The 18628-nt window shown below is 37.2% G+C and overlaps 1 protein-coding gene across 1 annotated transcript in view; it reads right to left on the bottom strand.

Annotated features, from left to right (window-relative positions):
* nfx1 (nuclear transcription factor, X-box binding 1) overlaps positions 1 to 18628 on the bottom strand; it is a 94724-nt gene that overhangs the window by 50934 nt on the left and 25162 nt on the right. Inside the window, exons 6-8 of the mRNA XM_063043852.1 lie at positions 11730 to 11801; positions 7785 to 7924; positions 1225 to 1324 (exon numbers count right to left, since the gene is read on the bottom strand). Of these exons, the coding sequence (XP_062899922.1) occupies positions 1225 to 1324; positions 7785 to 7924; positions 11730 to 11801 (312 nt within the window). The remainder of the gene's footprint in view (positions 1 to 1224; positions 1325 to 7784; positions 7925 to 11729; positions 11802 to 18628) is intronic.

Below are 18628 nucleotides of genomic sequence, written 5' to 3'. Positions count from 1 at the left end.
AACATATTTGTTTAGCATAGTGCCCCAGTAAAAAAAACAGTTGATACATTATTAAAACAAAAGGGGAGGAGTGTACTATATAGCTACTGTATAATATCTGAGAGTTTAATTGGTATAAAAGCTTTTAAAATTGCATTGAAATGAATGCATCTCAATGGTAATTACAATGATAAGGATGAATGTGAGGTGACCTGATAGAGGTGAATAAGATGGTGACAGGCATTGATTGTGTGGATAGTCAGAGGCTTCCCCCCCCCCCCCGCCCCAGAGGTTTTTTTCCCCAGGGCTAAAATGGCTAGCGTGAGAGGGCACAGTTTTAAGGTGCTTGGAAGTAGGTACAGAGATGTCAGGGGTAAGTTGTTCATTTGTTTGTTTTTTTTTTACGCAGAGAGTAGTGAGTGCATGGAATGGGCTGCCGGGGACAGTGGTGGAGGCGGATGCAATAGGGTCTTTTAAGAGACTCCTGGATAGGTACATGGAGCTTAGAAAAATAGAGGGCTATGGGTAACCCCAGGTAATTTCTAAGGTAAGGACATGTTCGGCACAGCTTTGTGGGCTGAAGGGCATATATTTTGCTGTAGGTTTTCTATGTTTCTAAGCAGCATTGATTGCAGAATTCATATCAGAAAATTCTGGAAACACGCAAGTCATGGACTTTTAATGGAGAGAGAAACTTATCAATTCAGTTCAAAAACCTTCCGTTAATCCTCGAAATCAAAAAGTTGAAGAAAGAGAGGGATGAAGGATGTGTGTGTCAGAGCAGAGATCAAGAAAAACTGAATGATACAAGTGATGTTGGTGTTGATGATTAATAAAGATGAACTGAGGGATTTGGTTTGTCAAGGCTTCAGTAAAGAGTCTTGGGACACACCAAAAGTGGAACTACTGTTGATTCTTCTCGAAAAATACAAGGATCTTTGCTTGTGTTTTCTTTATAAGAATGATTTGCTGTTGATAATTAAATCTATTAGTTGATAAAAATGAGAATGAGTAATAAGAGAGTGATCACAGTGAGAATATACTGTCTTGAACTTGAGAGGGAAAGAGCAGTCAGAAACATTATGGTTTTTTGAAGGGAAAACTGGGTTGAAGATCAGTTTCTAGCTTCACATGGAGAGATGACTGACTTGCAGACAACACATTTATTTTGACTCACTGTCGACATTGCTTCGATATGAAACAATATTAGTTGATATAAAATTGCATGTGTTTGTGTTTACTTACCTCCCACAAGGCTTCTGACATGAAAAGTAGCCATTGCCATCAAATGATTCTTTATCAGTTCCACAGAGAACTTCTCGAGAAGTAGCTTCACAGTAGCATGCTGGAACGAGAAATGAACAAGGATCTTAACATTTCAAGACATGATATTCCAGGTCTTGTTAAATTATACAGTTTAAACAGCTTAATATGTGGCTAAGGAGTTGGTGCAGGAAGGAGAGCATAACATTTCTGGATCATTGGCCTTGCTTCCAGAGAAGTTAGGACCTGTAGAGATGGGATGGTTTGCACTGACCTGGACGGGGACTAATATCCTAGCAGGAAGGTTTGTTAATGCTGCACGGTGGGGGTTTAAACTGAAGTTGCATGGGGTTGGGAAGCAGAGTGCCAGAACAGTTAGTGGAGAGGTTGTGGAGGCAGATGTTGGTACAAACTCAAGACAGTTAAGAATCAGAAGGTTGAGCACGGTGCGACTAGTATCCTGAGCTGCGTATATTTCAATGTAATAAGTATTGCAGGAAAGACGGATGATAGTGCTGAGGATGAGGTAGCTGGTTTACAAACAGAGGCAAGGTGTAGTGAGGAGAGGCTGTTGATAAGGCAAAATTGCAGTCACCAGAATGAGTTACAACATAAAAGGTGGACAAAATTGAAAAGGATGAATATAGGACTGAAGGTGTTATATTTAAATGCGTGCAGTATACTGAATAAGGTAGATGAACCTATAGCACAGTATGGCATGTATGATGTTGTAGGCAACACTGAATCATGGATGAAAGAAGATTGTGGCTGGGACCTTAATGTTCAAGGATACACATTGTATCAAAAGGACAGAGGGGATGGCATTACTCTGCTGGTAAAAAATGAAATCATATCATTAGAAAGAGGTGGCATAGGATCAGAAGATGTTGAATAAGTTTGGATAGAGTTATGGAACTGCAAGGGTAAAAGGACACCGATGGGAGTTGTATACAGATCCCCAAACAGTAGTAAGGACATGGGCTACAAATAACAATGCGAGATGGAAAATGCACGCCAAAAGGGCAATGTTACAATAGTCTGGAGGGTTTCAATATGCAGGTAGACTGGGAAAATCAGGTTAGTGCTGGATTCCAGGAGGGGAAATTTCTAGAATTCCTGAGTTGGCTTTTTAGAGCAGCTTGTGGTTGAGTCTAGTAGGGGATCAGCTCTTCTGGATTGGGTGTTGTGCAATGAACCAGAACTGATTAGAGACCTTAAGGTAAAAGAACCCTCAGGGGAAGTGATCATAATATGGTCAAATTTGAGAAGGAGAAGCTAAAGTCAGATTATCAATATTATAGTGGAGTAAAGAGAATTACAGAGGCATGAGAGAGGAGTTGGCCGTAAGTGATTGGAAAGGAACACTGGCAGAGATGACGTCAGAGCAGCAATGGCTAGAACTTCTGGAAGCAATTCAGAAGGCTCAGGATAGATACATCTCAGAGGAAGAAGTATTCCAAAGGCAAGATGACGCAACTGCGGCTAACAAGAGAAGTCAAAGCCAACATAAAAGCCAAAGAAAAGAAATAGAGCAAAGATTAGTGGAAAGTTAAAGGATTGGGAAGCTTTTAAAAACCAGAAGGCAACTAAAAAAAGTCATTAGAGAATGGAATATGAAAGTAACCTAACTAGTAATATTAAAGAGGGTACCAGAAATTTCTCTAGGCATAAAGTGTAAAAGAATGGCAAGAGTGGATATCGGACTGCTGGAAAACAATGCTGAAGAGGCAGTAATGGGAGAAAAGGAAATGGCGGACAAACTGAATAAGTATTTTGCATTAGTGTTCACTATGGAACACACTAGCAGTATGGTGGAAGGTTCTGGTGTTGGGGGAATGAAGTGTGTGAAGTCACCATAATTAGAGAGAAGGTTCTTGGGGAACTGAAAAGTCTGAAGCAGACAAGTCACCTGAACCAGACAGTGTCAGAACCCTGGGGTGTAAAGAGGCAGCTGAGGAGAACATGGAAGCATCAGTAATGATCTTTCAAAAATCACTTGATTCTGAAATGGTTCCAGAAGCCTGGAAAATTGCAAATATCACCCCATTCTTCAAGAAGGGAGAGAGGCAGAAGAATAGAAACTATAGGTCAGTTAGTGTGACCTCAGTGGCTGGGTAGGTGTTGGAGTCAATTACTAAGGATGCCGTCTCGAGGTACGTGGAGGTACATGATAAAATAGGCCGTAGTCAGCACAGTTTCCTCAAGGGAAAATCTTGCTTGACAAATCAGATGGAATTCTTTGAAGAAATAACAAGCAGATAGACAAAGGAGAATTCGTTGATGTTGTGTACTTGGATTTTCAGAAGGCCTTTGACAAGGTGCCACACACGAGGTTGCTTCGCAAGCTACAAGCCCATGGTATTACAGGAAAAATTCTAGCATGGATAAGGCAGTGGTGGATTGGCAGGATGCAAAGAGTGGGAACAAAGGGAGTCTTTTTTTGGTTGGCTGCCAGTGACTGATTGTGTTCCACAGGGGTCTGTGTTGGGACCAATTCATTTTATTTATATGTCAATGATTTGGATAATGTAATTGATGGCATTGTTGCAAAGTTTACAGACGATAAAAGACAGGTGGAAGGGCAGGTACTTTTGAGGAAGTAGAGAGGCTACACGAGGACTTAGACAAATTAGGAGAATGGGTGAAGAAATGGCAGATAGAATAGTGTGTCAGGAAGTGCATGCTCATGCACTTTGGTAAAAGAAATAAAAATTTGAATATTTCTAAATGGAGAGAAAATACAAAAAACTGAGATGCAAGGGCAGTTGTGAGTCCTTATGCAGGATTCCCTAAAGGTTAATTTGCAAGTTGAACCTGTGATGAGGAAGGGAAATGCTACGCTAACATTCATTTCAAGAAGACGAGAATATAAAAACACAGATGTGATGTTGAGACATTATAAAGCACTGGTGAGGTCTCCTTGGAGTAGTGAGAACTGTTTTCACAAGACAAGATAAAGGAGCAGAAGTAGGCCATTCGGCCCATCGAGTCTGCTCCGCAGCTCCCTCATGGGCTAAACTATTCACCCATCTAGTTCCAATTTCCAGCTTTTTCCCCATATCCCTTGATATCCTGACTAATTAGATACCTGTCAATTTCCTCCTTAAACACCCTCAATGATCGGGCCTCCACAGCTGTATGTGGCAACGAATTCCACAAATCTATGATCCTCTGGCTAAAAAAATTTCTCCTCATCCCTGTTTTAACTGGGTACCCTCTAATTTTAAGACTATGGCCTCTTGTCCTGGACTCACCCACCAAGGGAAACAACCTTTCCACATCTACTCTGTCCAACCCTTTCAACATTCGAAACGTTTCTATGAGATCCCCTCTCATTCTTCTATACTCTAATGAATACAATCCAAGATCCTATTCTGATTGGTTGCCGGTTACTAGTAGTGTTTTGCAGGGGTCGGTGTTGGGGCCGCTTCTTTTTACGATGTATATCGATGATTTGGATTATGGAGAAAATGGTTTTGTGGCCAAGTTTGCGGATGACACCAAGATAGGTGGAGGAGCAGGAAATGTTGAAGGAACGGTGAGATCCCCTCTCATTCTAATGAATACAATCCAAGAGCCGACTTTTGGGCCCCTTACCTTTGAAACTGGAAAGGGTTCAAAGGAGATTAACGAAAATGATTCTAGGATTGAAAGGCTTGCCTTATGAAGAATGTGTGATGTCCCTGGCCTGTATTCTCTGGAATTCAGAAGAATGAGGGGTGACCTCATTCAATTCCATTGCTGGTTAAAGGCCTTGTAAGAATGGATGTGGAGATAATGTTTTTTTGGTGGAAGTGTCCAAGAACAGAGGACACAGCCTCAGAATAGAGGGCACCCTTTTAGAACGAAGATGTGGAAGAATTTCTGTAGCTAAACAGTGGTGAAATTGTGGAATTCTTCGCCACAGGTAGCTGCAGAGGCCAAGTTTTTATGAAAATTTAAGGTAGAGGTTGTTAGATTCTTGAATGGTCAGGGCATGAAGGGATATGGGGAGAAGGCAGGAGATTGGAGCTGGAGGAAAACTGGATCAGCCATGATGAAATCGTGGAGCAGACTCAATGGACCAAATGGCCTAATTCTGTTCCCATATCTTCTGGTCTAAATTACTGAATTACTGTACTTCAATTACTTCATTATGCACAATAAAGCTTAAAGATGCTGAAGTTGCTTCATGTTTTAAGTATAGAAACAAGATATTCAGTCCAAATCCTCTTTGTCCATTTGAACACCTCACAAACCTCTTCAATTTCTCTTCATCTAATTATCTAATTATATCAGCATGTCCATCTATCCCTTTCTCCCTCAGATACATTTACATTATTTGTCTTAACTGCTCTATGCCGTAGCAGGTTCATTTCCTCACAATTTCTTTTAGCGAATGTTTTTTCTTATGGATTAATGGTGACTATATTATAGGACACATCATTCAATCATCAAGAAGCACTTTACCAGGGGTCATTTGGAGATTTTGGTTTCTATTTCTATTCTGGCTTTGAACATAGGATCCAATCTTACCTGATAGTAATGAGTTTTGCAGAGTATTTTACCATATAATGCAATGTCTTTCAAGAGTGGACAGGTGAAGCAAGAAAAACAGAGATTTTTATTGAAAAGCATTCAGACAAATTGGACTGAGACCACAAGACCATAAGATATAGGAACAGAAGTAGGTCATTCAGCCCACTGAGTCTGCTCTGCAGACAGTTGTGTTGCAGTTGCACAATGTGAGGTGATGGACACCATTCAGTTCCACAGAAACCACTTGTGGTTTCACCAACAGCAACTATCCACCCTATTTCTCAATTTTATAACAGCAGATCACTCCTCGTCCTTCAACACTTCAGAGAAAACAACCCAAGTTTAACCGACTTCTATTTATGGCTAATACACTCCAATCCATCTAATGCCTTGAATTCTGCTCATATTTTTGTACCACAGTAAATAATCATATTAATTTATATTCTATTCCATCAATCATATCCTTGCTCATTTACTTATCTATACCCCTCAGCTTTGCTCTCTCAACCCAGCATTTTATCAACAAACTTGGATACCCGCTTCCTTCATTGACCTTAACAAAAATTTTGAACTGTGTACTCTTGGATTCCACTAATTTCCGCAACAGGAGCTGAAAATAGGCCATTCATACTTTTACATAACACGGTATCCTTCTAATATGGTTTCAATAGTCCTTGCTGTTGTCCCTCCCTGAACACCTCAAAGTCTAAACTCACCTCATCCACTGTTTTTGCCCTTACTTATTTTGCAAGTAACAACTTAAAAAAAAAGTTTGTCAGTTATGCATATTTCCCTTTCACAAATCCATCATGATGTGACCTAATCTAATAATTTTCTAAATGCTCTATAATCACTTATTTTATAATAGATTTCAGCAAGTGACATTAGGTTAAGTAGTCTATAGTTTCCTATTTTTTTCTTCCCCTTCCACTTAGAGTGGGGTCACATTTCTAATATTCTAATCTGTGGGAGTTAGATAAAATTAAAAAGGATACATTATTTATAACTTCCTAGAAATCTCTCAAAATTCATTGTATTCGTTAATCAGAATCAACTTAGAATATCAAGAATTTTTAAGGAGAAACAAGAGTCCTGATGAAGGGATCTTGAAAGGACTTTTTATTCCTTTCTATAGATGCAGCCTGGCCTGCTGAGCTGTTCCAGCATTTTTTGTGTGTGTTAATAAGAGATTAAAATTGGGAGCAAACATCTGCTGGAAGAATTCAGCAGATTAAGCAGCATCTGTGGGGCAGGGGAAGGATGTTCCAGGACAAAATCCTGTATCGGTGAAGTTGAAAAGTGATTAAACAAAGGCCAGAGGTGAATGGGAATTAGGTTATTGCTATCACAGGTACTGAGGTACTGTGAAAAGAATAACTTGCATCCCATTCATCTAGATCAGTTAACTACACAGTGTATCAGGGTAGTACAAGATAAATCAATGACAGAACACAGAATAAAGTGCCACAGCTACAGCACAAGTGCAGTGCAGGCAGACAATAAGGTGCAAGATTATAAATAGGTAGATTGTGAGGTCAAGTGTCCATTTATTGTGCTAGGGAACCATTCAATAGTCTCGACACATCGTCCTGGAGCCTGGTGGTACGTTTTCAGCTTTCTGCCTGATGGGAGAGGAAGAGTAGAGAATGTCTGGGATGGGTGAGGTATTTGATTATGCTGACTGTTTTATCCAGGCAGAAAGTATAGACAGAGTGCAAGGCTGATTACTGTGATGTGCTGAGCTATGTCCACAACTCTCTGCAGTTTCTTGTGGTCACAGGCAGAACAACTGCCATGCCAAGCCCTGATGCATCCAAAAAGGATCAGATGAGATAGTGGGGAAGAGCTGACAGGTGATGTGTGTAGTAAATTTAAATATGTGAAGATAGCTGGCATGCAGAACTCTGACTCAGTTCTCTATTGCAATGGAGCATTCCTAAACAAGAGCTTTAAAGTTAGCTTATAAAAACCTACCATGCAGTTGACTGATGATTATGCCACCGACAAGGGCTGGGACTACTTACCTTGCTGAACTATAAATGGACATTGCTGGCACTTTCCTGAATGGCATACTTGGACACATGTATGCTTTCCACAATTCAGGAAATTTTCACATATGTTTTTGCACTGAATGTTTCCAGGCTGACCACAGCGAACTGACTGACTGTTGGAAAAATAAAAATACAAATTCTCATCAAGATTCACGAACTTATTTTCCAAAACAAAATAGACATATGGGAGAATCAGCACATTACAAATAATAATTGTCTTTTTTTAAAGAAATATTTCAATGTTACTTTAACAAAATCAGCAAAACACCACTAATGCAATACCAGGTACTATGATAATGATGGAGAATTAAGTTCTACTAGTTTGTTAATATTTTCAAAATATTAATCAGTATTGTCAATTTCTATACCAATTAAGAAGATTGATTTGGGGGAAAAATATTTAACTTCTTAAAATTTGGCTCAAAGATAGAAAAGTAGAAAACTTTATTACTGGACAATTTTGAATTAATTTTTGCCTTCAGGTGCCGTGTGTGTAGTAAACCTAAATCTGTATCAGTCAACATGCCCAATAAGCTTTAATTCCCAAAAATGGCTTTACTATGCATTGCTCTACATGCTTAAGCACAATAAACAATGGCTATTGGAAAAGTCAGGGGTGAATACCCTCCGAGGTATACCAACTTGGCATGAAGGCCAGGCAGGTACTTTAGCAATGAAGTCTGTGAAAGCTCTCGCACAATACAACAATCTTTATTAGGAAGATCTTGACTGAAAGCTACAGGACTGCAACTTTTACGTCCCATTTAAAAAAGATAAACCAACAGGTTCCACAGTGGAAATGCGGAGACATATCTTCTGAGACAAATATCAGGTATAAAATTAACCAGCATTTCTCAAGGTTTAAAAGACAGCATGGATTTGAAACAAACAAGTACATTTTTTGTTCTTAACTCGGTTCTTTGATGGGGTACCAAGAAGGGCTGATGAAGGCAATGTGGTTGAAGTTGCCAATAGAATTTAATGAAATGCCAAACAAACCCGACAAAATTTGGATTTTAAATGAAGCTGGAAGCACTGGTGCAACAATGGCTGAAGAAAAGAAAGCAAAGTTCTCAGTTCAAAGTAAATTTATTATCCAAAGTACAAAAACTACACTGATGTTCATTTCTTGCAGGCATTCACAGTAAATAGAAAGAAACAATAGAATCATTGAAAAACCACAAAACAAGACAATGTAAAAAACAAATTGTGCAAGAACAAAAAGAAAAAATAATAAATAAGCAATAAACGCTGAGAGCATGAGATGTAAAGAGTCCTTAAAACTGAGTCCATAAGCTGGGGAATCACAGAGAAAATCTGCAGATGCTGGAAATCTGAGCAACACACACAAAATGCTGGAGGAACTCAGCAGGCCAGGCAGCATCTATAGAAAAAAGTACAGTTGGGGTTTCGGCCCGAAACGTCGAATGTACTTTTTTTCCCAAATGCTGCCTGGCCTGCTGAGTTCCTCCAGCATTTTGTGTGTGTTGTTCCATAGGTTGTGGAATCAGTTCAGTGTTGAGGTGAGTGAAATTATCCCCTCTGGTTTAAGCACCTGATGATTGAGGAGAATAACTGTTCCTGAATCTGGTGGTGAGGGTCCTGAGGATCCTGCACTTCCTTCCTGATGGCAGCAGTGAGAAGAGAGCATGACTTGGCTGTTAAGGGCCTTGATGACGGATTCTGCTTTCCTGGGACAGTGCTCCTTGTAAATGTGCTCAATGGTGGGAAGGGCTTTACCTTTGAACGACTGGGCTGTATCCACTACTTTTTTGTAGTTTTAATTTCCCCATTCAAGAGCATTGTTTTTTCCGTACCAGGCCATGATGCAACCAGTCAATATATTCTCCACCACGCCATCTATAGAAGCTTTAGATGACATGCTGAATCTTCACACACTTCCAAGAAAGCAGAGGCACTGCTTTGTAATAACAGTTAATTACGGGACCCAGGACAGGCCTCCTGAAATGACAATGTCAAGAAATTTAAAGTTGCTAACTCTCTCCACCTCTAATCCCCCGATGGGGACTGGCTCATGGACCTCTGGATTCCTCCTCTTGTAGCCAATTATCAGCTCTTTGTTTTTGTTGATGTTAAGTGAGAGGTTGTTGTTGCGGCACCATTCAGCCAAATTCTCAATTTCCCTCTTATATGCTGATTTGTCACCACCTTAATTTGGTCCACAAGTGATATTGTCAGCAAACTTGAATATGGCACTGGAGCTGTACTTTTTTTTAAGATTATGAGGACACTCAGTCCTGGTTTATTGTCATTTAGAAATGCATACATTAAGAAATGATACAATGTTCCTCCAGAGTGATATCACAAAAAAAACAGGACAAACCAAAGACTAACACTGACAAAACCACATAATTATAACATTTATTTACAGCAGTGCAAAGCAAAACCATGATTTGATAAAGAGAAGACCATGGGCATGGTAAAAAAAAAAGTCTCAAAGTTCCGATCGACTCCCGATATTCCCAATAGCAGGCGGCAAAAGGGAGAAACTCTCCCTGTCATAAACCTCCAGGTGCCGACAACTGCCGATGCATTGGAAGCACCCGACCACAGCTGACTCTAAGCCCATCCGAAAACTTTGAGTCTCCAACCAGCCCCTCCGATACAGCCTCCTGAGCACCATCCTCTGCCGAGTGCTTTGACCTCGCCCCGGCCGCTGAGCAACAAGCAAAGCTGAGGTCTCGAGGCCTTCTCCTCCGGAGATCCTGGATCACACAGTAGCAATGGCAGCGAAGCAGGCATTTCAGAAGTTTCTCTAGATGTTCCTCCGTGCTCTCACGTCTCTCTCCATCAAATCAGGATTGTGCACGGCACCCTACTTGACAGATAACAGATATCATTCACCGAAGTGGCCGCTGTGCGCTGCGTCACGCTGCCATCTTCTCCTCGAAATCGTAAATATAAGGCAAGTACAGTAGGGGGCAAAGTGCATAGCCTTGTATTGTACTTATGGGGGAGATGTTGCCAATCCAAACTGACTTGGGTCCAGTTGCACAAGGAGGTAATGAGGTCTAGGCCTTGGATTTATTATTCTTGAGGGACTGTTAATATTGAATTGAGAGCTATAGCCAATGAAGAGCGTCCAGACGTTAGCATCTTCACTGTGCTGAATGGAGGATCACTGAAATAGCATCTGATAGTTGTTCGGCAGAATACATGCAGACTATTTTTAATCAGGGGGAAGATGGAGGACATTTTTCCTAAGGAATATTAGGATCAGAGGGATTTAAGATATTGTATAATATTTTTCTTGGATATAACAGATATTACCAAGTTTGCCTATGATTTGAAGCTGCATATAAATGCAAAATATTTATGCCAAATTTTATATAATACCAGACTGGCTTCGCTGAACTGTGTTCAGATCTGGGTACCACATTTAAGAGGTCTGTTTCACTATCTTGCAAAGGATACAGATGAGATTAGGTAGGTATTAATGGGTAGGCAGTGGTTAGATGATCAGGTTTTTGTTTGAGTAGCACAGCATTAAGAAAATATTTGGTTATAGGATTCAAAATACTGAAATGAAGGAAAATAACTGCCAGAAGCAGGACTCTAATTTGCACATCTGCTTTTTTTTTTTGCTTTGGACACAAATTCAACTTGGTTAGCAGATGGATCAGAAGTGTCAAAATGAAAGATATTCGGAACCTTTGATGTTCAAATCAATTCAACATGTTATCAGAACAGAAGAAATGGATACATTTTATCCAATCAATTCCTCCACCCCCAACAGCAATTTATTAAGAGCAAGGGAATAAAATTATCACAGCCATATCAAAGTCCTGGCACCGACTTCACCATGACCTTTCAAGTTATTATACTATACTGTTTTGAAAATGATGACAAACAGAAAAAGATGTGAACAACACAAAAATACCTCAAAGAGTTGCTTACCTTGTTTTTCCACATTCACATGCTTTTGTCACAAATGCAGGACATGACGGGCATGGTCCAGGATGGCACAGACTAAAAAGATAGATTCTGCTTCAGAGACTTTTACTTTCAATAGCAAGACAAGAAACTTTATTCAACTTTAACAATAATACTGCACTTTTTGTTTAAATGTGAGTTTGAAAAACAAACTGCTGGTTTCTTTGGAGGAAAGTGGCTGATATGACATTTGTACTTACACAAATACCAGCTAGTCCTTGTTCTGGTTATAAAAGTCTCAGAGGTCAGCTACAAATTTGACAAGGGAATTTAAAATCTAGCAATGTGGATTACACTTATTTTCTTCCTGATTTGTCATAAATTTATCAGATTGGACCTTGTTATACTATAATATATATTAATACACACACATATACATAACACAAACCTGTCACTTTTTAGATTTCTGAGCTTCATCTAGCCTTCAGAGGTGATTTTCAGTCAGAGGCCAAGAGTTTCAAGTTGGTTGAAACAGGGTACATTGGAAATAAAGCAAAGGTTAAAATAAATCAAGGAGGATGGTCAAGAGAAGAAATGGAGGAAAAGGTAAGAGAAGGTGAGAAGTTGAAATAGGTTTGTTTTTTATTTAAAGTTGCTTACATGTGTATAATTTACTTCTGTAAAGTTAGTCTTGACATTCAAGTGATTTCCTCACTGTAAACATGCTAGGATAAACAGATAATTGAATGCCAATTAAACTATCTCAGGCATTCTAAGAGCAATGACTGCTGCACCATTAGTATCTAGGGACATGTGCATAAAAATTTTGAAATATAATGGTTATATCTCTAGCACCACGAAGTTTTCATAAGCAAAATGATAATAATCAACTACATAGGCAGTTTTGTCAACATGAATTAACATGATTAGAACAGAGGAAGAGAATTGTAACATTCTCAGTGACCTTCTAGCATGATTATTAATTATTCTGCAATAGAGCTGTTGGATTTTTCTTCTAAATTTAAATTTTCCTAATGAAGGAATTTTTAAAACATAATCACAACACATGCATGCCAGTAAGGTTAGGACACAGGGAAAACTAGACAATAAGTTAGTCGATACACAATTAACCTCAATTCTGAGATGTCATTTTCTTTTAGTTTTCTCTTTCAATATTTTTATTTATATAAGAATACAGAGTATAGGAAAAAAAATGTCAATACATTAAGCTAAATCGCATATAAAGATTCCTTACCCTATATTCGTAGAAGTCAATTAGTTTCTAACATTGAAAAATAATAATTTTATGATATAAATATAATCTAACCCACTACCAAGACCAAAACTGATTAGTAGAAAAAAAAGAAAAAAGATTGTTAGTCATCATCTGTGCTTTAACAGCAAATCAAAGGTTTTTAAAATAATTCAGAAAAGGTCCCCACAATGTTTGAAAGTCTTAATTAGATTCAAAGATTGAACATCTAATCTTCTCCAACTTTAAACATGACATGACATCACGTAACCATTGGGCGTGAATAGGAGGGGCCACATCTTTTCATTAAAGCAAAAGCGTCCTTCTGGCCATAAGAGACACAAAAGCCAAAATGTGCAAATCAGATGGCTCCAAAATAATATCCTTTCCTCCAACAATACCAAATAAAGCAGTACTTTAAAAAGTGTCGAAAAGGTTTGAAATACTTCTTTCCAATATTTTCCAAGACTTGGACATGTCCAAAACATATGAATGAGTGAAGCTTCTCCATTATTACATTTAACACAATACGGAGATATATCTAAATAAAAACAAGACAACTTATCCTTGGTCATATGGGCCCTATGGACCACTTTAAATTGTAGAAGAGAGTGGCGGGCACATAACGATGAAGTGTTCACCAATTTAAAATTTTGTTTCCAAGTTTCCTCAGAAATTGAAGTCTGTAAATCTTGTTCCCAAAAATTTTTAATTTTATCTAAAGGAACACTTCTCATTCCCAACAGCATATTATAAATATTAGATAGAGATCCATTATAAAAAGGTTTCAGATTAAAAATTACATCTAGTAGATTCTTATCAGGTCTTTTAGGAAATGTACTTATTTGAGGCTGTAAAAAATCTCTTATTTGTAGATATTGAAAAAACTGAGTTTTGGGTAAACTATATTTAGTTGACAATTGTTCAAACGAGAAAAGACTTCCCTCTACAAACAAGTCCTGAAAGCATTTAATACCTAATCTATCCCATTCTTTAAAAGCCACATCAATCATAGATGTTTTTAAAAAATCATTAGAAAAAATGGGACACAAAAGAGAAAATCTCAATAAGCCAAAATATTTTCGGAATTGTATCCAAATCCTCATAGTGCGTTTAACTACCAGATTATCAGTTAACTTGCTCAAAGACAAAGGAAGTGAGGATCCAAAAAGAGAAATAGTAAGAGAATTTATTAACAGAATTAGCTTCTAAGAAAACCCACATTGGGCAATCCTCACGATTTATATAATATAACCAAAATGTGAGATTTCTTATATTAACTGTCCAATAATAAAATCTAAAATTTGGTAAAGGCTAATCATCCATTCTTCTTATCTTTCTGAAGATGAACTTTAATCTAGAATGCTTATTCTTTCATATATAAGATATAATAGAGTCAAGAGAATCAAAAAAAGGATTTAGGAATGAAAATCGACAATGCCTGAAAAAGATATATAAATTTAGGTAATATATTCATTTTGATAGAGTTAATTCAACCAATTAATGATAACGAAAGAGGCGACCAATTTAATAGTATTCTTTTTACATGATTTAATAAAGTAAGAAAATTTTCTTTAAATAGACACATAATTTTCAGTAATTGTTACACCTGAATAAGTAAGTTGGTTTATTACAATTTTAAAAGGAAGGTTAGAATTTGTTGGTATCAAATTGTTCAAAGGGAAAAGTTTACTTTTATGTAGGTTTAATTTATAACCTGAAATCTGGCTAAAACAGGAGACTAAAGAAAGCTTATGGGGTAATGAAGTCTCAACATTAGAAACAAATAGCAGCAAATCATCAGTATATGAGACTTTCTGAATAGTGCCTCTCCTTAAAATACCGGTGATATCATTAGATTCTCGAAAAGCAATGGCTAAGGGTTCTAAGGCCAGATCAAAAGGCAAAGGGCTCAACGGACAACCTTGTCTAGTGCCACGTTGAAGCTTAAATGGTTTGGAGTTATGAAAATTAGTGATAACCCTAGAAGGGGCTAAATATAGTAATTTAATCCATTGAATGAAACCAGGTCCAAAGTTAATTTTTTCTGAAGTTTTAAATAAATAATTCCATTCAACTCTGTCAAAAGCTTTCTCAGCATCTAGGGATACCACACATTCTGATACCATGTTAGAAGGAGAATAAATAACCTTTAATAACTGGCAAATATTACAGTGAGAATATTAATTTTTGATGAATCTGGTTTGGCTATCAGAAATGACAGATGGTAAAATATTTTCAGTCCTATGGACCATGAACTTTAGATAAGATCTTAGAATCAACATTCAGTAAAGAAATTGGGCTATAAGAGCATTCAGTTGGATCCTTATTCCTTTTAAGAATGAGCGAAATGGAAGCCTCATAAAAAGATTGAGGGAGTCTGCCCGACTTAAGTGAATCCGAAAAAACTGAACGTAAATGAGGTATAAGCAGTGAGGAAAAGGTCTTATAAAATTCTCCAGAAAATCCGTCTGGACCCGGAGCTTGCCTGAAACGTAATGAGTGCACAGCTTCAACAATTTCCTCAAAAGAAGTAGGTTGTTCCAACAATCTTCTGCTGTTGGCAGAAATTGTAGGAATATTTATTTGATCTAAAAAAACTGTTCATTACAGTATCATCCTCAGAAGATTCAGAACTATAAAGTTTAGAGTAAAATTCTCTGAAAGTATCATTTATTTCTAAATAATCAGTTGTCCTATCACCATTAGCTTTGCATATTTCTTTAATCTGTTGTTTAGCTCTAAAGGTTTTAATTTGATCAGCCAAAAATTTACCTGTTTTATCTCCGTGAATATAAAATTGACTTACCGTTTAAGAGTTGGGTTTCAATTGGATAAGTTAAAAGAAGATCATATTTAGTTTTAATTTCAACACATTTTTCATATAAAGCAGGTTCTGGAGCCAAGGCATGCTCTTGGTCTAACTCTCAGCTGATTAGCTAAATCACTTCTCTCTTTATTAGCTTTCCTCTTAATACTTGCAGTATAAGAAATAATTTGTCCTCTAATAAACGCCTTAAAGGCATCCCATCTAATATAACTAGACGTCTCCTCTAACGTATTCTCTTCAAAAAAGGTAATTTGTCTCTCCATAAACTTTAAAAAATATTTATCAGATAACAAAGTTAGATTAAATCACCAAAATCTATTTGTTTGAAGAAGACCAGGAAGATTTAAAGATAGAAACGCGGGAGAGTGATCTGAAACAGCAATCTCGTTATATTCACAGGATCGAACTAATGGAATCAGTTGGCTATCAATAAAAAAAAACCATCTTGGAATACGTATGATGAAAAAAAAACACCAGGCATCAACAATGCCACATTTCATTAAAAAAGATTTAATAAACACAGCTGATTTATTCAGTATCATTGGTTTAAAAGGTAAACGATCTAAAACTGGATCTAAGCAACAATTAAAGTCTCCACCCATCACCAATGAGTACAGACTTAGATCTGGCAAAAATGAGAAAAAAACGCTCAAAGAAACCAAAGAAATCTATATTCGGAGCATATACATTGGCAAATACCATTAATCTGTTATTTAGCTTCCCTGATACTATAACAAAATGCCCATTAGTATCAGAAATTACTTTATGTTGAACAAAGGGAACTTTATTATCTATAAGGATCGAAACCCCTCTTGCTTTGGCCTGAAACAAAGAATGAAAATAAGATCCTTTCCATCGATTAAAAGAAGTGTGAATTGTTACACTTACGTACATGTGTTTCTTGAAGTAAAACAATGGGTACCTTAAGTTTTTTAATATAGGCAAAAATCTTATTTCTTTTCACAGGGTGATTTAGTCCTTTTACATTAAAACTAAGTAAATTAATACTTTGATCAATTTTAAGGCTCTTTATAAGAAAGATTAAAATAGCAATCAGAAAAATGTATATCAAACCCAAATAATAAACATTGAAATATATTAACTAAGCAACAGAATTGACTAAATTCCCAAATCAGCTTCAACAAAAAAAGACTCCCCATCCTTCCTCCATCATAGAGCAACCATTATCTACTTCCCCTAAACACATTCCCTTAGAAAGCCTGTTGGAACCGCTGCAAGAATTCAAGGTTATTTATGTTCCAAACTAGACTAAATAATAGTGAGAAACAAGCTTAGATGGGTTTATCAAACAGAAATAACAATTATTCATACTAAAAAATATTAAAGTCATTTTTTAATATGCAGTATTTGTTTTGCAAGATTTTTAGTCTATTCTATATTCACACACACACACTTTTTTAAAAGTCTAAAAATTCTTGCGCCCGTTCCTTCGTATAAAACCATTTAAATGATCCATCTTCCAATGTAATCCTTAGTCGAGCCAGAGAATGAAAAGAGGGTTTAAAATTTTGACTGTATAATTCCATCATAACTTTTTTGAACTTAGCACGTTCTGCCTTGACTTCTGAAGAAAAATCCTGAACAATACGTATCTTTTGATCTTGATAGTCAATCATACCTTTTCCACGGGCAGCACGAATCAGACGATCCTTTATGTGAAATTCATGGAAACATATAATGACTGATCTTGGTTTAGATTTTGAAGCCGATTGGTAGATAGGTGACCTGTGAGCACAATCAATTAAAGGCAGAGACTTTATAATATCAGGGAATAATTCCATCAAAAGATTTGCAAAGAATTCTTTCGGATTATCTCCTTCTGTTTGTTCTTTAAGTCCCAGGATTCGTAAGTCGTTCCTCCTACTTTTGTTTTCCAAATCAATAATCTTCTGTCTCATCATTTCGTTGGTCTTAAATTGTTTTTCATATAGCTTTTGTATATCATCCATTCTCCTGTCCAGTAAAGTAATAACATCTTCATGTTCCTTTATCTTCTTATCACGTTCAGTTAGAATTGCTTGAATATCTTCTAGTTTCCTACCTATTTGTTTGATTTCAACGCTGATTTCTTTTCTAAACTGTTGAAACTCCTCAGTAAGCTTTTGAATTGAACTCGTAATAGCTTCCAAAGCTGCTTTAGTAGTCATATTAAAATAATATCCCATCTAACAATAGTATTTCAAAAGGTTGGAGAGGAAAGTAAGTAAATTAGGAGCAGCAGCAGAGAACTGTTACTCCATCAGCGGCCAGCAGGCAGTGTCCTTAGTTTTATTGAACATGGTTTTTTGAAAATTTAGAAATTTCATTAGTTTTCTGTTCACTAATTTCTTTCAACTGAGACAGTTCTTGATCATCATGCCTGAATATTTATACCTGATGATTTGAAACTTGAACCGGTCCAATTAAATGCAGGGAATATTACCAATATTTAAGCCTAATTATATATACTATAGTTTACAAACTTATTTGGGAGGCTAGTCTGGTTTGGAAGAGTAAAGGTGCCTGGTCTGGGTTAAGTTGCTTGTGTTACTTTCTTTTTGTAATGTAACACTGCAGAATGAATGAAGCAGCACTGACAAAATAGTGGGAGTGAAATTAATTGAATTTTTCATTGTGAAACCTAAGCAAAGATTAGATAATGGTGTATAAGATGATGAGGGGGGACATTGATCGTGTGGATAGCCAGAGGCATTTTCCCAGGGCTGAAATTGCTAACATGAGGAGGCATAGTTTTAAGGTGCTTGGAAATAAGTACCAAGGGAATATCAGGAATAGGTTTTTCACACAGGGAGTGGTGGGTGTGTGAAATGCACTACCGGT

This window comes from Mobula hypostoma, chromosome 3 (assembly GCF_963921235.1).
Source record: "Mobula hypostoma chromosome 3, sMobHyp1.1, whole genome shotgun sequence".
NCBI classification, from domain to species: domain Eukaryota; kingdom Metazoa; phylum Chordata; class Chondrichthyes; order Myliobatiformes; family Myliobatidae; genus Mobula; species Mobula hypostoma.
This window is presented reverse-complemented; position numbering and strand designations above follow the sequence as displayed.